This window comes from Zonotrichia leucophrys, chromosome 4 (genome assembly GCF_028769735.1).
Source record: "Zonotrichia leucophrys gambelii isolate GWCS_2022_RI chromosome 4, RI_Zleu_2.0, whole genome shotgun sequence".
NCBI classification, from domain to species: Eukaryota; Metazoa; Chordata; class Aves; order Passeriformes; family Passerellidae; genus Zonotrichia; species Zonotrichia leucophrys.
In genome coordinates, this window is record NC_088173.1 from 12,964,397 (window position 1) to 12,984,970 (window position 20,574).

General features: G+C 37.1%; 1 protein-coding gene across 1 annotated transcript; it reads right to left on the bottom strand.

Moving 5' to 3' along the window:
* Positions 1–291: 291 nt before the first annotated feature.
* Positions 292–14,910, bottom strand: KLKB1 (kallikrein B1). Its single transcript, XM_064712228.1, has 15 exons — positions 14,869–14,910; positions 14,345–14,403; positions 12,909–13,071; positions 12,146–12,249; positions 10,449–10,608; positions 9,766–9,875; positions 6,691–6,850; positions 5,780–5,889; positions 5,533–5,692; positions 5,289–5,404; positions 4,344–4,518; positions 3,802–3,977; positions 3,395–3,490; positions 1,971–2,110; positions 292–637 (listed from the first exon to the last, which is right to left on the bottom strand). Exons 2-15 carry the CDS (start codon positions 14,400–14,402, stop codon positions 467–469), a joined length of 1,899 nt encoding a protein of 632 aa, XP_064568298.1. The 5' UTR covers position 14,403; positions 14,869–14,910; the 3' UTR covers positions 292–466.
* Between the last annotated feature and the right edge of the window lie 5,664 nt (positions 14,911–20,574).

The following is a 20,574-nucleotide window of genomic DNA, read 5'->3' on the forward strand; positions in this document are numbered from 1 at the left end:
GTTAATTCCCCAAGGATACTAGGAGAATGCAACTGCGTAGGCATTTCCATGCCTCAGCTTCCCTTCCCCCAGCCCTCCAGTAAGCTTGTAAGTGGTTCATCCGTTTTAACTACATTCAGACAAGAGAGGGGAATTTCTTTTTGCTGTGTGGCAGCCTCCTAAAACAAAAATAGTTCCCAGCTTCAAGGTCCATACATGTCCTGCAACCTCATCCACTCCTGTTTGATGCTAGCAAGAATAGAAATCTGTGGCTCAGCCATATTTTCTTCTGTCAAATCAGTGATCACAGAGTTTATTGTTAGTACTGCTTTTTATTTAGTAATAGGAAAATTCATTCATTCCTGCTTTTCTGCATTTTAAAACAAGTACTTTACACTCCAGGCTAACAAAAAACACCATTGAAAAAAGCACTAATACACTTTATCCCATTTGAGGGTTGTTATTCCACAGCAACACTTTGAGTGAGTCAGTAAGGCTCATACTGTGTAGTTTTTTCTAGAATCCAGTCAGAATAGTCAGCGACCTTGGTGTAGACTCCAGGCTGCCTGGGGCGGGCGCAGCCTTCGCCCCAGCTGGTGATGCCCACCAGATACCACACCTCCTCGTGCCTGCAGGACAGGGGCCCTCCTGAGTCTCCCTGTGCCACAGGAGAAAAAGAGAGAGCGTGCAAGGAAGAGGCCTCATCAGTATTTCTATCACAAAGAAAACTGCAAATAAAATCAGCATAACTCAATGTTACCACCAGCATAACAGCCTAGGTTTCAGTCACTCTCACTTACAGCTAATTAACAGAGGACTGAAGCAGGTGTTCTGATTGTTTAGTATGTTGATTTCTAAATAGTCATTGCAAACAATTGAACAAAAGGTTCAAAACTACTGGTTTATATTACTTTCTTTCTATCATTATCACCTTATCTACATACAGTGATTTAAGACTGTATGTAGTATTGGCAATATTTTTTCTTATGACCATATTTTTAGTATGTCAGTTCTCTACATGCCTTATCCTGCTTGAGTGACTCTGTCCCACTCAGAATAAAACACCTTTGTGTTTTCTTTTCTATTGCTTTCTGAATATAAGATTCTTAAGAGAAGCTGTTATGAGTTGTTAGGACAACAGCAAGTGTATTTTTTTAAAACAGCATCTCCATATTCAGTTACTCTGTATCAGATAGAAAAAGCTTAATTGGCATAGAGGAAAAATTACATCCCAGCTCCAAGTATTTTTATTCCTAACTAACCATAGCAATAGTAACATTTCAGCGTACAATTATTAAGCGTTAAATGTTTGCAGTGAAAACTGTATTTAGAAGAGAATTTAATATTAATAATCAAACTATTTTCTTGCAGAAATTAACTCAGAATATTTAAAGTGGCGAAAGTGCATGAGTTTACTCTTGAGCAGAGACTTTGGCTCATGGAACTCATACTGTTGTGACATTTTCAACTCTAATTATGAACAGAGCTGTTTTTACTGTTTGTTTTCAGCCTTCTACTCCCCATGCATTTTAATAGCATTACTAGCACCCTCCCTTCTGGTTTATACACAATGGATGCTTTAAAAAAGATTTTAGGCACTCTATTTTCTACCAAGAAATAGAAAAAAAAAAAAGAAACTACATAGGAAATCTGCTCTTAGTGGAGAAATGCTTCAAGGTACTATACTTATGCTCTCTGGATTTCTGATAGCCTGAAGGAACACTGTTTTATTCCCTAAATGGATATCTATATATCCACACTCAGAGTTTCCTATCCATGGAATCTAGCCCTAAAGATTTCAATGTCGTATAAGAAATATTTTCCATATACCTTGGTTTTCAGTGCTTTTGACAACCAAAAGTGACAAGTTAATCAAGAGCTCTATTGATAGTCATACTTTTCTGATAACAATTAAAAATAATTGCATTATCCATTTACATATTTGAACATATGGTTGGAATATATAACCATACACTGCTATTTGTCATTACCTTACAAGCATCCCTTCCTCCTTCATCATAGCCAGCACAGATCACTTTTTCTCCTATTCTGCGCTTCCGGTACCTTGCCTGGCATTCCTCTTTTGACATGAAGGGAACAGGAGCCTTTTGAAGAATATCTTGGACCCGACCTATATGGAAGGCAGTGTGAGATGAGAAATGCTTGGGTCTAAAAAATAAAGGTTAAAATTCAACTCTAGAAATCCCCATAAGCTGATATTACAGTGTCACTGCTTCAGGAGTATCAATAGATGTTCATGACACTGATTTTCCTTCCTTTGTGTTAGCGAACAATGTGAATTGTCTTCTAATTTAAATGCTTTTATGATGCCGTCTTCTTTCTCATGGCTGGAAAAGCTTCAAAACTCCTTCTGATGTGCAACAAATCCTCATATTGGAAAGGCTCTCAGGACATTGCCCCTTGGAGCATTGCTGTTAGCGTTGCTTTGTGTTAGTAACTATTATTTCCTGGTAAAGTGTTGCAATAAGTTTGAAATCTCCCAGTTGCCAAATCTGTGCTGCTCTCTGCCACAGTAGTTTTTAAGATGGAGAAAATTGCACATAGACTAAACAAAAGGTTTTAAAACCAGCTTTTTCTCTAGGAATTAACAGAAGAAATTTGTCTGTACAGTAACTGCCTAAATTTGTTAAATTTCATGTTGAACTATAACTTTCAGATAGGCACGTGTATAAAGGAAAAGTCTCTCTTTAAAGAGATGCATATACATCTATATAAACATATTAAAAATATAATAAAGAGATGTAAAACCACAGTTTAGTAATTAAGAGCTTTTTGGCCTACTTCTATATAAAATCAGAGGAGTTCAAATCTCATCTACTATCAAAACACAAGTCATTGGCATGGTCTATAATCAATCTTCAGAATAAGAAAAGCAACATACTTCTAAAGTCTTATGAATACAATCACATAAAAAAACACCATGTGTTATGTGCAGACTGTAATTCAAAACAGTTCCATGATAAAATTATTGCCTTTTTTTTCTGCTAGGAAAAAATAAAAAAGAGTGTGCAAAACCCAGGTATGTACTGGGGTTTGCCAGTAGATTAAACTACAATCTAAGGAAGGGTATTTGAGTGTTGTAAAAGATGTATTTAGATGTATGTAGAGGATTGAAATCTCAAGTACTTCAAACTACTGAACCAATTTATAAAACTAATTATTGTGTCAGAGCATGGAGCTATTTAATGATAATTTCATACATCTTTCATTTATGTTTTATGGTGTCTTAGAAACCAAATTTAATAAAGAATTATGTTAAAGTACTGTCTAGAAGGAATAGTGGTCGCTAAGAATAGAGAATAATTTTCCTTTTTTTAGAGAAGGAGAGGTTTTTTGTCAAAAACATTGACTTTAAAAATACAAAAATTCACTGTTTAAAAGTATTTCTCTGTACCTTTTTCTTTTCTGTAACCCCATCCAATTACCCAACAGTCAGTATAAAATATGTTGGTGTCTTCTTTTGATGGCAGGCAGATAGGTAGTTGAAGATCTAAAGTACAAGAGAAAATATTAGTTTGTCCAGCAGAGACAATTGTAACGGAAGGTTTTGTGGGCTCACCCACACGACCCTTGACAACAGCTTCCATGTATGCTTTGTCCCTTGCACTACGTGCGACTCCCAGCACATAACTTAGAGCCACCCATTTTCTTTTTGAAGCCAACAGAACAGATTCTCCTCAAACCCCACTAACTGCATGTTAAAGGAAGCCAGCCCAGGTGTCACGCACTGCCATAGCAATGCAATGCCAGCCCTGTGTCATCCTGCACATTTTCACAATTCCTCTGCAATATGCTACATACCAGTAAAATTCATAGGCTCAGCGAGTTTCATTAAAGCAATGTCATGTCCAATATGTGCATATTTATACTGAGAGTGAACAATAATCTCTTCCACTTTGAAGAAGGGTGTATCTTCATTTATTTCTGATTGTCTCAAAATGCCAGCATAAATACGCCAAATGTTGGGATTCTCTAGACTGAGGGGAAAAGGCAAACAGTCAGTCTGTGCCTAAATAGCCTAATGCAGTATTACGGTAAGAAAAAACTCGTATCTCATGAGAATGTCTAGGGTTCTGCAAGTATTTGTTGTCTGCTTTAGAATTTCACCTTCTAGATTCATTAAAATAATTTAGCATCAGCAGTACAATACTGTGCTAAAAAGGGAGAAATATGGACTTCCAGTTACATTAAGAAAACAATGTCTACCTGAAAATTTCATCTTTTGGCTGCATTAAAGCAATTCATCTATTTCTAGTTCTCATTGTTATGATCCTGAAAGGTAGGCCTCAATTTCCCTTGCATGCTGGGCTAACCTTTGAGGCTGATTTGCATTCAGGTCTCACCTGGCGACGCAGTGAGCAGCGGTGAGGATCCACTGGCTGCTGATGATGGAGCCCCCGCACAGGTGTCTCTGGCGGGACAGCTTGGCGTGCAAGCTGACCTGCCACGGCCACTCACCAGGGGAGGAGTCTGTCCCACCCACGATCCTGATGGTGCTTGCAGAATGCTGCATACACACTATTAAATTGCAGAAGTAATGTAAAACTGAGCTTAAAGACAACTTGCCTTCACCAATGAAAAATGAAGATGAGACTACTGCTGATGACTGAATAGGCACCACCTATTGTGAAGAAGGTGATAAATGATGCATTTTTCATGGGTTATGGTCATAAAGTCTATTAAAATAAAATTCACAGTGCTGTTCCAGGGTTTGCTACGTATTAAATTTGCAGGCAACCCCAATGAGGGGAGAGAATAATAAGGAGGACTACATTGATATCATAAGGCTAATTAATTACTTTATTATACTATATTATACAATATTATATTACATTAAATCTAAACTGAATCTGCCAAGCACTCCACTCTGCACACAACTGCACAGAATCTCATGACTGTCATCTGACAGTCCTGACACATGCACACTCTTGGCCCTGATAGGCCAAGGAAAAAAAACACCATCACTTTGGGTAAACAATCTTCATATTGCATTCTACTTTTGCATAAACAGAGGCACAGCAAATGTTTAGAATTGTCTTTCCTGTCTCTGAGGTTCAGAGAATGTGAAGCACAGAAATATTCTTGGGAAGAATTGTGCCTTGCTTTTCTCTGTGAAGAGAAATGTGGTGACAACTATGTGAAGACCTGACTGACTTCACTTTTCCAGAACACACTTTTCCAGATCACCCACTGGGACAGCGCGACCACTTTAAAAAAAATATGGTTTGGCCTCCTACACTGAAATCAGGGAAGCACCATCTATTTTTCATTTAAAAAATTGTACTTACCAGTACTGGCTTTTTTTTTGCATAATCTTAGTGAGTATCCAGAGATACTTCCTGGTCCATGTACTATTTTCACTGGAGATCCATTTGAGGACATTCTTAGGTGACACTCACACTTTCTGCCAATGAATTAATGCAAACATTTTGCTTGTACTTTTTTCACTGAACAACACATACGTTAACTCACCCACCACGTCTGGAATGATTATTTCAGCAATCTTAGAACATTTTAAAAAATATATCTCACCCTTCTTCATTGCATGAATCTTGGAGGAGAGAATAGGAAAAAAATTGGCAGCGGATCATGTCTGTGCAAACCTGCTGACAGGCTCTGTGTCCTTTAGCATAAGTGACAGTAAGTTCATCTCCCAAAAAATCCATCTGCATGTAAGTGCGAGAATTGCAGGCTGTAAGAATGATTGCATTCAAAGCATCAGAAAGTTATTACTGAGATTAATTCAAAATTAGCGGGTTTATTGTAATTTATTGTTTACCAGGAAAAGATTTTCTGCAATTTAGGAGGCCAAAGCCTGATACAGCATTTTCTTGTGATATGAGCTCCTCTGGAATTCCACTTGTTGATGTCTTCAGAAGGCAAAGATTTCTAAAATTAAATATTTTTCACAATAACTAAACCTGTTCTCACATTCCAAACATAATTGTTTAGGTACTGGTAAAAGAAGGTTCTTTCCTAAATACACTCTTTTCTCCCAAATCTCAATCTGTAGAAGTATTTCATACAAAAATGCACTCCCTAGATTCACTAGTTCACACTAAATTGAGGCAATCAGTTGTGCTGTGAAATGCCATACAAGTATACTACTAAAAGTGGTACAGTATTTACACATATATAGAAGAGGTGACTTTAGAAGATGCATGCCATCTCAGCTTTCCTTCTCCCTGAAATTCCTTTGAGACCCTATTCTTCTGATTTGTGTGCAATGTTGATTTTTAACTATTCTCACTACTAAGTGTGAAAGAAGAAAGAAAAATAGAAATATTTTTAAAGCCATTAACTTAATTGAAAAATTTTTTCAAGAAAATAAGTTTGCCCTGCCAGGAAACCAGATGGCTCTTTTGATAATGCCATAAAATTCAGCTTTAAGTCTTTAAAACAATCTGGAGGCTCACTGTATTTTTGACATGTATAATTCTTTTCAGATTAAGACCAGATACACAACCACAATACAAAAGTTCTTATCACATTGGAAAACAGTTGAAATGCCTGCATGAAATTACAAATTTTTGAACAAAACTCATTAGAAGCTGCATTTTACTGAAAATAGCCTTTTAGCATAAATTTACATATGTATAAGAAATTAGTGTTTAAAAAAAGACTTTGTATTTTTAAAAAATAAATTTTAAATAATCTACATGGATAATATCATTTAAATGTCATATTCACCTTTGAGATTCTATTTGCCACTTCCTGGTAAAAAAAGTAAAGAACAAGCACTTTGGAAAATATGTACACATAGTTTGGCAGACAGAAATATCAGGAGTGAAAAAACTTGTAACATTAATTCCTGAAAACACTTGATCTTCAAAAATGTCCATTTGACAATCTGTATAAAACAAGAACAAAATATCAAAATTCAAAGAACTTTAGTATGTCATCAGAATATTGAGATTTACAGATTATTCATTTCTATCTTTATCCCCATTTTCCTTCTGTGGTTGGTAAACTGGAAAGGTAAGACAACATTTTAACTAAAAACTATTTCTCAAGAATATTTTTGAATATGTAAAGTCATGGAGAGCACTACAGGGATAAGGTTTATATAGAGGAAAAGAGAAACTACGTATTACAGTAGAGATTTGCTAATCTAATAGGGAAAAATTTAAATTTATTTTCAATGGGCGTATCATGTTCTTGGGAAGTCTAGAAAAAAAATAAGGTGATGATCTTCTTAACACTTCTTTCACTATTTGAAAAGTAGGCAGAGTAAGTAGGATTGCTGCCCTCTGACATAGCCAAAATATCAAAACACAACAGAGGCTTGGCAGGATAGTTCACACAACCAGACAATGGGCATAGAGATTACAGGAAATACTAGCATGTTTAAAAAGAGATTAATGAGTATCCTTTTCAAAGATATACTTGAAGTCCCAGTTACAATTCTAGTGCAAGAATTTAAAAAGAAAAACTGGAAGCATCAGCACAGAGGATGTTTCTTGAACCTCAAACTGCAGAGATAGTAAAAATAGTGAAATTATTCAAAAGACAGGATTTGGTGGCAGCAGAGAACTTGAGCTGTTGAGAAAGTGCAGCAACCAAGTCAATACTGCCCAGTGTGTTATAGAAACATATTGGGAACATCTTACTTCAGAAAGTGAAACTAAGAAGAGGCAGAGCTTACTCCAAATCCTGTTAATTTGATGAGGTTTTCAAAAAACATAGGCAAGAAAGGACAACAATACTGGGAAGTAATTACACAATAAGAACAGTAAAAAATATAATCAGAAATGTAGAAAATTAGAGTAAATTAACTCTCACATTTAGTAGTTAAGATCCTATGTTAAGGGGAAATAGCCTTCAGAAGAACAGATAGTTTCAAAGGAAATTATATTTAAAGTAAAAATGTGGATCTGAAACTCAAGGGAAGCTAACCCATGACATCAAGGACCATGTTAGTGATTATTTGCTCAACATCCAGTGATGCCCAGGAAGATACTTTGCAAAGGGCAGAAAAAAGACAAATTGCTATGCATGCATAGTAGTGTGTGTGCACAAGAATAAAGTCAGAGAGGCAAAGGCAGAAAATGAAAGGCCACCTAGAAAGGAATAAACTTAATAAATTCAGAAGAAAACCTCGACCAAATATTGAAATTAACCCATTTCAGATGTTGACAAAAAAACAAGGCAGAAGACATTACTGAGGGTTTAAGACTACACAAATCTCTGTCTGGACAGGTACAGATGATCTGTGTGAGATTAGGACAGGTGACCTCCTTAGACGACCTCTTAATGCAGTAGTGTTGTCTAGGCTTCTAAGATCACACAATTTATTCTCTCTCTTGCCTGCTCTTGCCTCTTTCACAAGACATAGAAAGTAGGGAAAGACAGGGAGGAACAAGATTGATTTTCACATGATGTTATGGTTTCATCCCAGCCAACAACCAAGCCCCATGCCGTCACTCACTCACTCCCCCACCAGAAAGACCAGGGAGAGGACCAGAAGGGTAAAAGCCAGATAACTAGAGGTTTCAGGTAAAAACTGTTTTGTAGGAAAAGTCCATGTTGGGCACCAAAAAGGACTGTGGTGGGTTGACCTTGTCTGGATGCCAGGTGCCCAGCAACTTATTCTATCATTCCCCTTTCCCAGCTGGACAGGTGAGTAAAAATAAGATGGAAAATGACACATAGGTTGAAATAAAGCAGAGGACAAACCCAATTCTTTTATTTTCTATTCCCACCAGCTAGTGATATCCAAACACTTCCTGGGAAGATCTTCCTGGGAAGCACGGCTTCAGCACAAGTAGTTGCTGCTCCAGAAGGCAAACACTGCAAATTATAAATGCCTGCCCTTCCTCGTTTCCTTAGATTTTATAGCTGAGCTGACATCATAAGACATGGAATGTCCCCGTGGCTAACTTGGGTCAGCTGACCTAGGTGTATTCACTCACAGGATCTTGCCCACCCCAGACTATTGATGGGTGGAATGTTGGGGAGAGAGTGCTGATGCTGTGCCAGCACTGCCCAGCAGTAAAACCAAGCACTGATTTTAGAAAGCAATATATTGATACACATCTCTATGAAATGTGATTTATACAGGAAAACTAGGTTATCTGTGAGACAAAATAAGGCTAAATGAAAGCAGAGAAACCTCAACATCATTAAGAAGGGAAAATATCACAGAGTAAGACAAAGTGGAAATAGAATTTTAAAAAAAAGGGAAAAAAAGAAAAAGGGAAAGATGTTTCAATTGAGAATAAGAATTCTTCATACACACTGTTTGATGTTAGACACTTGAGAGTTTTGTGTGAGTAATGATTGCAGAAACAAGCACAGACTTTTTCCTTTCATCACAAATCACCCACAAAATGCATATTACATCCTTTCCTACTAGCCAGCTGTATTAAAATTGCAGATCTTCAATAAAAATTTTCAAGTGCATACACAGTATACAAACAGAATGTAGAAAGATCAGATATTTCCCCTGATCTTTGAATCTGATGGGCTTTTATTTTTAATTTTTATCCATGATACAAAGATAACATACTATTTCATCAAGCTAACATTATGATAGAATTCTTTAGATCTCTAAAGAAGGGAACTGTTTCTGTAAGACAAATGATAACATGAAAAATTTAAAAGATATGAACCTCTTTGTCCCTGAGTGTATGAAATATATTTTAAGAATAAGATTATTTTATAATTATTCTACATAATGAAGCATTTCTACATGTGAGTGATAGATTGCATTTCAGGATACATGACCCTTAAAACTAATCAGAATCAGATATTTTAAATAGTTACCTAATTCAGAAAGCTGACATGGCTTTAGAGAGAATCCAGACACAACCCCATCAAGTGCCTTTATGTTGGTTGGAGTTCCGACACTGGTGTGTTTCAACAAGCATTTTTTACTGAATAAAAAAAGTAAAGAAAGTGGTAAGAAAACAGCTCTTCTTCCTTGGACCAAACCATCCTCCTGAACCCGCAATTCCTACCATTGTGCATGGTCTGGCCATGGGCCAGAACAATCTCCAGCCTCCAGAACTGAGTTCAACTGATGAACAGAGCTAGCTGAACAATGTTGAACTTCCACAATTGAGCAGACTAAGAGCTCAAAAATAGGTCTTGTTAAAATGAAATAATTTCTCTGGATACTCTGATGATGCTATTTTCAGAGCAATAAGCAGAGTAAGATCGAACAGAGCAAAAATGCAGCACAGGTATCAACATAATTTGCATTTCAGTATCTTCAGAGAATTTTAGGATTTTTTTCAAGGCTGTTATAGTCAAGGTTGTCTTTCTCACCATCAGATAAATGAAAGCCAATTTAAAATTGATATTTTCCTACCTGTAAGTGTGCACAAACATTTCAAGGAGAAATAAATTGAATATTCTTGAGTAAATTCTTGCACCTTAGAGTGCTCTGAGATTTAATCTATTTAGGCACAGGGCTGTCCAGGGGAATGAATCCAACCTGTATTTACCAAAAGCTTGCATTGTGAAAATTTTCAGAGGCATATGTAAAAAAATGACAACGGTTGTCATTGGTACATCGTTTTTGACACTCTTGATAGCTGTCAGCCATAGAAATATCAAAAATATTCCCTTCCATATCCAGTCCTACATGGACATCTGGGCTGCAAGCTGTGAAGAAAGAGAGACCAACTTCTGAAAATGTACTTCTATTCTTTTCCCCATCCCTTGCCCCAAATTGCCCAAGAGATAGCAGATTTTATGACACATCCTTCATAATCCAGATGCCACATCCCACGCTCACTTCAGTTACATCAGACTTTATACACAGATCGAGCACCAAATCAGAAATGTAGGTTTAGTGTAGTACCTTGTGGCAAGGGGAAAAACTGGCAGACTTTGAAAGTGCCTTTGCCTACATGAGAGAGGGGCTCTAACCACTGTGGCTGACTGAGAACAGGATGGCACTCACCAAAGCAAGAACTCAGAATCAATATTAAAATGTATTTTCCCAGTTCCACATTCATAGAACAGGTTAAATGGCATATTCTGGCCTCAAAAGCAAGAGACATTTCCCACTTGAGTCAGAATATTACACTTCACAGAGAGAGGACCGCAACTATGGGGCTTGAAATGAAGGTCATTTCACAGAAGAAGAGTCAGCCAATGATTGGAGGCATTTTTAAACATGTATGCATAGATTTTCATTTAGTCTGATTCTAGAGTAATTCAGTGATATTAATTAGTCCAAATAGAATAAAAAATAATATCCCACTGAAATTTCTTTCTATTCCAAGATACTCAGAAATCCAAACATGAAGGGTTACTGGCAGGAAAGAGTTTTAAGGGGCCTGACTGCTCTGAAGGGCAAGTGGCAAGCAAAAGAAAGCACAACTTATTGATAACAGCTACAGTGGAGAACTTGCATGAAAACCCACTAAGTCCTGCCATCTTGAGCTGCTATACCAATACAACTAAAGAACTAGCCTGACATCCATAAGACACTACTTGTCCTCAAGTCAGGAAGTGAATAACTATATTCTTCCTCATTCCATTTTTCTAAAGTACCACACTATGCTTAAAGTTGATCTCCTTTTAATGACATCACTGTGACAGTGCAAATTTAAAACATTCAGAAAATAACACATTTAATAGGCTTTTGATATGCCTGATGATAACTTGCAGGCATGGCATGCTGACATTAGGTCTTCATGTAAAGCACATATACCCTAAAAGATACAGCTGCTAAAAAAATTATTATGTAGAATCACAGAAGTATTAGCATCACTTTGTGACAGTGCACTTTTGCTTTGCTGAGCATCTGCACCTCAGAGTTATAAAACAGGGTCACACACGCCATATGAGCCACTTTCTGGACAGGAATTTTAGTAGTAAATTAATCTTTAGAACTGGAACCAGTAGTTAAAACAAGGGCTGCCATCGGCCTCTAGCAAAAGAAACTGCGACTGCAGGAACATGATTTCCCTGTTACCTACTCTCAGGACCCTGAGTGGTGGATAGGTGGGCCTGAAGAGTAAAACCAGTGGAGATTTTGTCACCTGTGTTTGAAAGTGGTCTGGCAAAGAACACAGAAATTACTGCTTGGCTGCCTCCCTGATTCCATTCCTCTTCCCAAAATGCTATTTTTTTAACAGCTGCTATGCAATGCAGAGCATAAAATATATGCATGTGAACAACCATATCTTACCACTAATTTCGTTACACTGTTTTAAGGAATGTCCCGAGATAGCTCCTTTCATATCCACTTTTGGCAGCATTTCTGTATCGCTGTCTTTTAAGTAGCAGGAGAACCTGTGTTTTAAAATGCAGCAATTCAGAGCTTTGGCAGTACAACACAGACATTCATAACTGTTTCTCAGGTGAAATGCAGCCTGTCCAATATCCCTCAACATTAAAATTTTGACAAGTGTAATTGGAAGAAAAATAGGGTCAAGCCTCACATACTTTGTTGGCAGTTTGTGGCACATGAGAATATTTTGCGTTTGTGGGAGCTCCAAGAGGTCTCAACAAAATAAGAAGCAGAGCCCAGGGCTGGGAGGACAGAAATGCACTGGGCATAGAGAGAAGACAACCTCATTTTCTCAGGCTACTGAAATTCTTAGTTGTGAGAAAAAATATACTAAATAGCAAGGATGGTGAACAGTACAGGGGATCATTGGAGATGTGAAATTATTCATATTGTCCCTCAACAATAAATACGTGCCCTCAAGGAGGGAGTGCAGAGTCACTTCTCTTTCCTTCAAAGGCCAGTGTATGAGTGTGAAAAACTGGGCATTGTCAAATTTAACCTTTTGAATTCAAGCAATTACTCTGAGATCAACAGTTTTAGAGTTACTTGACATTTTTTCCTATGGCAACCCTGCACCTTTCCCTGCATGCCTGTGTTATGTCAAAATGTTACCAGGCTTTGAAATTATCACAGGAGACCAGCAAGTACGGGAACGTTCTACCTTTTTGCAACATCTGTAGTCCATGTGGCTGGCAAGTAGGTGAAGAGCAGACAGGTAGGATGGTAAGTGCACACTATTTGGCAGTAATTGGCACTCGGTGTAAAAACTGTAGTGAGGTCTCCTCCTTGGAAGAATGTATTTTCATAGATCTGAGTCACACATTCTGGCATGGAATAACAAAATTGTCAATTATTAGAGACAGGAACACTCAATTCACCAGGAGAGCCACTTCTACTCTTCATCATTAACCTTGCTTTTAAGCCAAACTTTTGTCAGGAAAAGTGAGTAAGGGGGGATGAATAGCACAGTTCTTCTGTGAGTCTCATTTTTTCACTCCAGCAGAAATAATACTGTTTAGGGTGTCTCCCTCTGTTCTCTGCCTCATACCCAATGCTGGAGCAGGGCAGCTTGAGCCCAGGTAGAAACCCAAGAAGCTGGATGGGCCACAAGGCAGATCTGCATGGCAGAGGGGAAGGTACCTTCCCATGGCAAATCTCAGGAACAGCAGAAGCCTCTCCTGAGAGAGGCCAACACTAAGAATAATAAATAACAATTTTTAGAGAAAGAGCTTTTTCTTTATCCAGCTCATCATTAAAAACATTTTCAATTCTTAGAATACACCAAGTGAATTCTAAAGCTGAAAGAAAAGAATATTGCAATTATTTACTGTATCAGATATTTTGGATCCTATTTATCTTCTAGCATAAATTAACACAAAAATTTTATTTATGTTGTAAAACTATGCACCATGTAGAACTGTGCCAGTTCTGAACACTTTAATTTAATTAAAATATTTTCTAGGCCTCCGAAATTTTCCAAGATTTTTTCTTCTGAGACTTAAAGCCAGGTAAAACCTTTTCTTAAATAATATTTCATTTATCTATTTGATTTTGCTAAAAAGCTGTTACCTAGTTGTTCTCTGAGAAAACAGCTAATACATTACTGGATATATACCTGTGGTAGTCCTTAGTAATAATTTATCAGGAAAGGGAATTTCAGAGGAGCACAGTGCAGCTTTTTGTAGTTTAACTTTTGCTACTGGAATAAAGTAAATCATTAACTCATCATGCAAGACACACATTATTCTGCCTCCTGTACCCCCAAAGGGCCTCCTTTCCCAGCTTCTGCTCAGGCTACTGACCTTGCCATGGGGCACAGAACAGGGACCATCACACCAATTTCACAGCTACATGCCATGGTCCCATGAGTGCTGGGGGAGGTGACAGCACAGGGGGTGGCAGGACAGTGTCAGTAAAGCCCCACTCGAAAGTTCCATGTCAGACAATAGGGTTATGCCAGTTACACAAACTTAACTAAACTCAATCCAGCAGAATAAACAGCTCTCTCAAGAGCAGACTGCAGTTACTGATCTTCTCCCCTCCTACAAGAGTTTCTCTATGCTGTTTGTAAATCTCAGGAATTATATATTAACTTACCACTGTAAACGGAAGCAAGTAAGAAAATGAAATAAAAAGTCCCATAAATCCAATTCATCCTGAAAACCACAAAATCATTCTTTAGGATATGTTCAATAAACGGTGTGTAATTAGTTTTTTTAAGCACTGCTAAGCCTAACACTGATTTACACTTGTACTGTTTCACCATTAATTCAAAATCACATTGAAAATTACAATTGCAGCTGTGACAGGCTGTTTTGGCATACCTTTTAACAGCAGAATATTCATTCCTGCTTAGACTGGGAACAATGTTCCACTGAAATGACATTACTAATACTGACTCTCCAGATAGTTTAGTAAATACAGTTATCAAGCTAGCAACTTGAACACTCACTGCTTCATATGCTATAAGAATTCTAAGATTTATTTCACATGCAACAACTTAATCTGTGACATAAGTTAACCACAAAATACAATCCATGAAAACTCCGACTTGCACCGTCTTGCTGCTATGAAAACCTTTCACTGAATACCAGTGCATTATTGCAATAATGATTACATACCTGAACACATAATAAGTCTGGATGCATGCAGCAGGTTTGCACTCTACTAAAAAAAAAAAAAAATCAAAACTTTGTGTTAAATATTACTTCCTGCAATGCTAACTCATCTTTAATGTTTACTTTGAACGGGTACTGTTTTTGTCAATACTGCTACTGACCTTGGGACACATCTATCATCCACACTGCACTGGAATTGATCCTGTATAACCACACATATGCAACATAGTCTCTCTTTTCTCCCCTATAAAATTATGATAATATTTCAAAACTCCTGGATAAATTTTCACCTCTATATCAAATTATGGAATTTTCATTGTCCCTGGATGCATTTGAATATTTATAAACAAAGTATGCTGAACTGACCAATTTTTGTGTTGCTTGACATATATTAGTATTCAAATAAAATAATTATTTTGCCTGTGTACGTGTGTGCACATTTCAATTGGTGGCACAAACAAGTTAGAACTTTTGTCCAAGAAATTAGTTTCTTCCGTTTTCACTTCTTATCTGGCCTTTCCTATTCAGATATTGGGCAGTTATTCTAGTTTGTTACTGCTCTAATAAAAACACAAGCAAAAAACAAGAAAACAAAAAACCCCAAGAAAGCAAAACCAGAAAAAACTAAACCAACAAACAAAAAAACCTCCAATCATACACTTTTGGAAAAATAAGGTATACCATTCAAATAAGCAGAAAACTAGAGCAGCTTGACCATAAATTTTACCGAGAACATGTGTGTCATTCATGCAACATGTAGTCATACCCACACTCATCAGAAGCTTCTGTAACATTTCATTTTTATAATACATTGTCTATATTTTAGATTTTTGTCTGAGAAAGGGGCATCTTCTGCTGATGGCTGTTTCAGAAGCAACCTACTGAGGAATAAAAGAAAAGGGAAGAAAAAAAATTTCCTTAAAGCAGTAGTTCTCAAATGTAGGCATCAGTCTTTCTAAAACCAATCATTTTAATTGCATTTGTAAGGACATTAGTTGGATTTGATGGTGAAGTTCAGAAATAAGGCAGAAATGCTGTTCAAAGAGAATCACAATGAGCATGATGACTTTGGAAAATAAATGCATTTTCTTTCACTGGACCTGCTACTCACATGATGTACTCCCATTTGCACTTCTGTGCTGTTGCTCAAACCACCAAAGTTATTCTTCTGTACAGAGAAAAAATGTATTATGGACTCTATGATGATGAGTGAGTTATTGTCTATTATAGGACATATTTATTATAGGAAAAATTATAAAATAAATTGAGACAAATTCTCTGCTGGTATACGTACCCTGAGCCTCTCTGAAATCCAGAGATTATATGATTTAAACTAGGAGAAGAGACAGAAATTTAAAGTGCATAGAATGCCAAAACCATCTAATGCTTCTTAGGTCATACGGGCTCAACACATAAGTTTACTGTTGGTCTTAAGTCACTCATTGCATCAATTTATCTGTCCATATTCTAAATGTTAGCTATATCAGGATCTTGCATGTAGGGTTCAGTAATTCAGATAGCAGAAATAAAAGAATAGCTCATCAAAGCATTTTTATAAATGGAAACATTTTTGATGATCAAAGTTCAAAATTTATTTGAATAATCTACAATACAATTAAGACTTTGCTTCTGTTTGACTCTGCTTCATTCAGACTTGGTAGTTACAAAATCAAAACCTGCTGCAACCTAAGCCAGTTCTTCAGGATGACATCTCCCTGGCAGTGCACTTGCTTGACACTGCTTTCTGCTGATTTCCACTGTGATCCATGCACAAATCTCATTCCTGCAAAGGTGGCAGGAATTACCAAACTGTTTCACCTCAGGAAATAAATTACTGGATTCTAGCCTGATTTAGGTCTAATTATGCCTGGCAGAACAAAATCCCACATTTCTTATGGCAGTCCTATTCAAAAAATCGCTTCAACATGGAAGAGGATCTACTCTCTGTGATGAGACAACACCTGCTGGTTGTGATGTGGAGCAAGAGGAGAAGTTTCTCAGAGGAAATGAGGGAAGGAAGGCACCAGTATGGTAGGAAAACCCCAAATTTTCATTTTGATTTTGCTTTATGCACACCCTTTCCATTTGAATGAGGATACCATAATAATTTCATGAACCTGAATGCTCCAGCAGGAAAAGAAACAACCAACCAAAAATATTCTGAACAACTTCATGGCTATCATTATGTATATGACAAAGGAGATAGAGAAATAAAATATCAAATGCTGCTAAAACAAACCCTAAATTTAAATCTCAATCTTTTCTTCTTACAATCAACAATCTAGAGCCTTTTCATCTGACTCAGGATGCCACTATCTGAGTGAAGAATCTACTGTCTCACTAGGGCAGAACCTTCTGTTTGACTTGACACCACCTCAAATGGCTGCAAAAAGATGGATAGAATAATTTACTGATTTTTGAATGGTGCAGCATTGTGTATTGTATCAAATTAAAACCAGTTTACTAGTTCCATATGCTGAAATTTTACATCAACAATAGTCTTGCTTGAAATAGAGCCCAGGAAACACTGCAAATCAGATGTCAAATAAGAAATCAATGCAAACAAAATTCAGGATAATATTAAAGAAATAGAAGACAGTTGCAAATATTAAACAACAAATAGCTACTGGGTTTGTTATTTCAGAAGTCCTCTGTGATTCTTTCAGATTTTCCACTTTTTTAAAAAAATGGAGAATCACATCACTGCCCAAGGCCTTCCTTTTTGGACCTATAGCACCTGATGCTGGTTATTGTTAGGTATTAGGGAAGACAGGATATTTCAACATACACTGAAGGGCCCAAGTATCTTGATCAAGGCCTGTAAACTGCCAAACAGTAATTCTTGGGCAAGTTGTATGTTGTGTGTCAATTACTAGCCCGAAATGAGATCATTTGGGGATACAACAAATGCTGAGTCTTTTGCTAACTGATAACTTTTGCCTTTCTTTGATCAAAATATTTTGCAATTTCAATGAACACTTAATATCTCCACAAGTTATACTCCAGGCATCAAATAGAAAAGTCCATTTGTTGAAAAAAAGATAGAGTTTTACTCAGCAGAGTGTAACTAAGAGACTCTCATTTCAGAAGAATCTCAGATGTATGCAGTTTTTTGGTTTAGAAAGTGAGTTAATTTATTTTATAATCTTTTAATCCATGCAGACCATGAAGGTCATCTTCTAAATATGACCTGACTATAAACTGAGGTGCTTCTATACTGGGAGTTTTGTCAGGGTGTGGCACAAATACTCCTTTAAGAAGAAAATTGGAGTAGGATTCTCTGACTCTTTTAGCTGCTGGAAAAGAAGATGACACATGAGATCAAACATGGCAAAATTATTTGTTTGTAGCAGCATACTAACATTTATACATCAGGTTTTTGTCTTTTACAGTATGAGGATTAAATTCAGGAAGGCAGGTGGATATCTAGTGTACACCACTATTCCACCTCCTGTATGTGTCCAAAACATGCAGCTTTCCGAGACCAAAAAGCAGTTTGTGTAAAAGTGGCTGGGAAATTCTAGTGCCTCAGGGCACCTACAGGTGCTCTCAACCAGAACTTCCCAACAGAGGGAGGTCACACCTTGTCTGTTGTCAGTGTTCCTTGGAACAGCAGTAAACCATGATCCAGAAACACTCACACATTCCATTTCTGTCATCCCAGTAGAAAGTCATGTCCTTTCTGACACCGCACAAAAGGGATCTTTATAGACAGTGTAATCTTTTGGTTTAGAGATCAGCTGCTACCTTAATACCACAGCAGATACCTACAACTCTGGAAAAAGATCACAAACAGCTACTATGCACATGCAATTTTTATTACACGATATTTTATTGTCCCATTATTTTAACAGGAAACCCACAATGCCGTGCTGCATGCCACAATCCTACAGGAACAATCCCCCAAATAAAACCTCAAATCAACAGTCAAACAAAAAAAACCCACACAAAAATAACAAACAAACCCCCACATCCAGAGGATTGCTGCTGACCACTACCAACAGCTACACACCACATGATTTAACCTAATAAAAACACACTAGACAATGCAAGGTATTTAACATCTACCCAACAGGCACGAAGTTGGCAGTATGTTCAGTACTGTGTTCAGTACTGTTTTATTTAATATTTATTTCCTTAGCAGCATCAGATTGCTTCAGAACCAATTTTCACAACAGAAGATAAGAGATCACTGCCATTTCAGAGCAGCTCACAACACAAAGATTATAGGATTACATCAGTGCTCATCTTGGCAAAGACACTTTTTGCATCACTAAATAGGGATTTTTCACATTGGTATCCTCGTGCCAGCATTTGAGCCCACGCACTTTTCATAATGAATTTCTTTTTATAGTTTTATCCAGTTTTTGTCTTGTTCGTTTTGAAGAGTATAAAGATAACAGGAGATACACACACTTTTTATGAGAAGAGCATGGTACAAGAAAAAAACACAGTGCAAGAAAAAATATTGGTCAGTGTAGATGGAATTCGTAAGAATTATCTTATGGAAAAATAAAGTTACAATTTGGTCTATCTTACAAATATTTTCTACAAAAAACATCCCACAGAAGGAAAGGAAGTAATATTAGTTTCCATTTGTTTTCAAAGTCCTTAACTTAAGCACATACCTTAAGACATGAGGTACCTCTCCAGGTTTCAACTACATGCCAAATTTCCTGAGAAAACATATTCTGGGTACTAATCTTATTTACCTTGAAAATTCACACTGCCAAGTATATAAAACCATGAAATAATTCCTTAATTTCAAGTCTCTTTGGAAAACTTGTGTCATGTGTATTATATCCATTAACATATGGAGGTGGTCTCAAAAGTTATCTCATTATAAAGAAGACAATGTTTAGATTGAGCGCTGGAAACTGAAATTCTTGTTATTATACAGCAATGAAACCTATCTTTGAAAAAGAAGACCGAAGAATGCAAGTATTACTATTGTTACAGGCTCTTTTGTCATAGTGGTAAAATATAGTGATTGTAGACTATTCATCAAGATCTGTGATTTCATTTTTTAAACTAATTGTTACACACTTTCTCTTTAGTAAATCCTCAGAAAAAGGTAAAACCTAGGCTTATCAGAATACATAGAGTTTGGCGGGTTCAAGGAAACCTCTAATTTATTTGGAAAAAATATAAATTATTTTGTCAGTATTATGATATTCTGCAAAGTACAGCAGTATCCTAGGTATTAAGTGACTAAGTGTTGTTGAAAGGAAACAGAAACAGACAAGAGAAAAAAATATGTAAATGTCAAGAAAATTAGTAAGAACAGATTACTCCTTTCCTACTTTGTAACACATTAATCATTTCTGGACCAGTCCATATTAGTTTTATCAGCTCTGACCCCCAGCTTCTCATCCAGTCCCCCTCTGCAGGCTGCCCACAGCCCAAGAGCAACATAAAGGCAACAACACACCAATAGCCCTCAGCACCAAGAGGCAAGAACAGCCAAGGCACGAGTGTGGTTATTGGTGGGCACCCCTCTTTGTACAGCGCCAGGTATCATGCTGGAGCAACACACACCAGTCAAAAGAAGCCCCAAAAACAGAGGGGACCAGTAAAGCCACACCAGCTAGAGGACATCAGCTTGGTTTAGCACCAGCTTTTTCTTCAGAGCTTGCAAAAATCATGGAGAGTCTGTTCTCCAGCTGTATGGCCTGCAGCAGATTTTGATCAGTCATGAAGGTACAATCA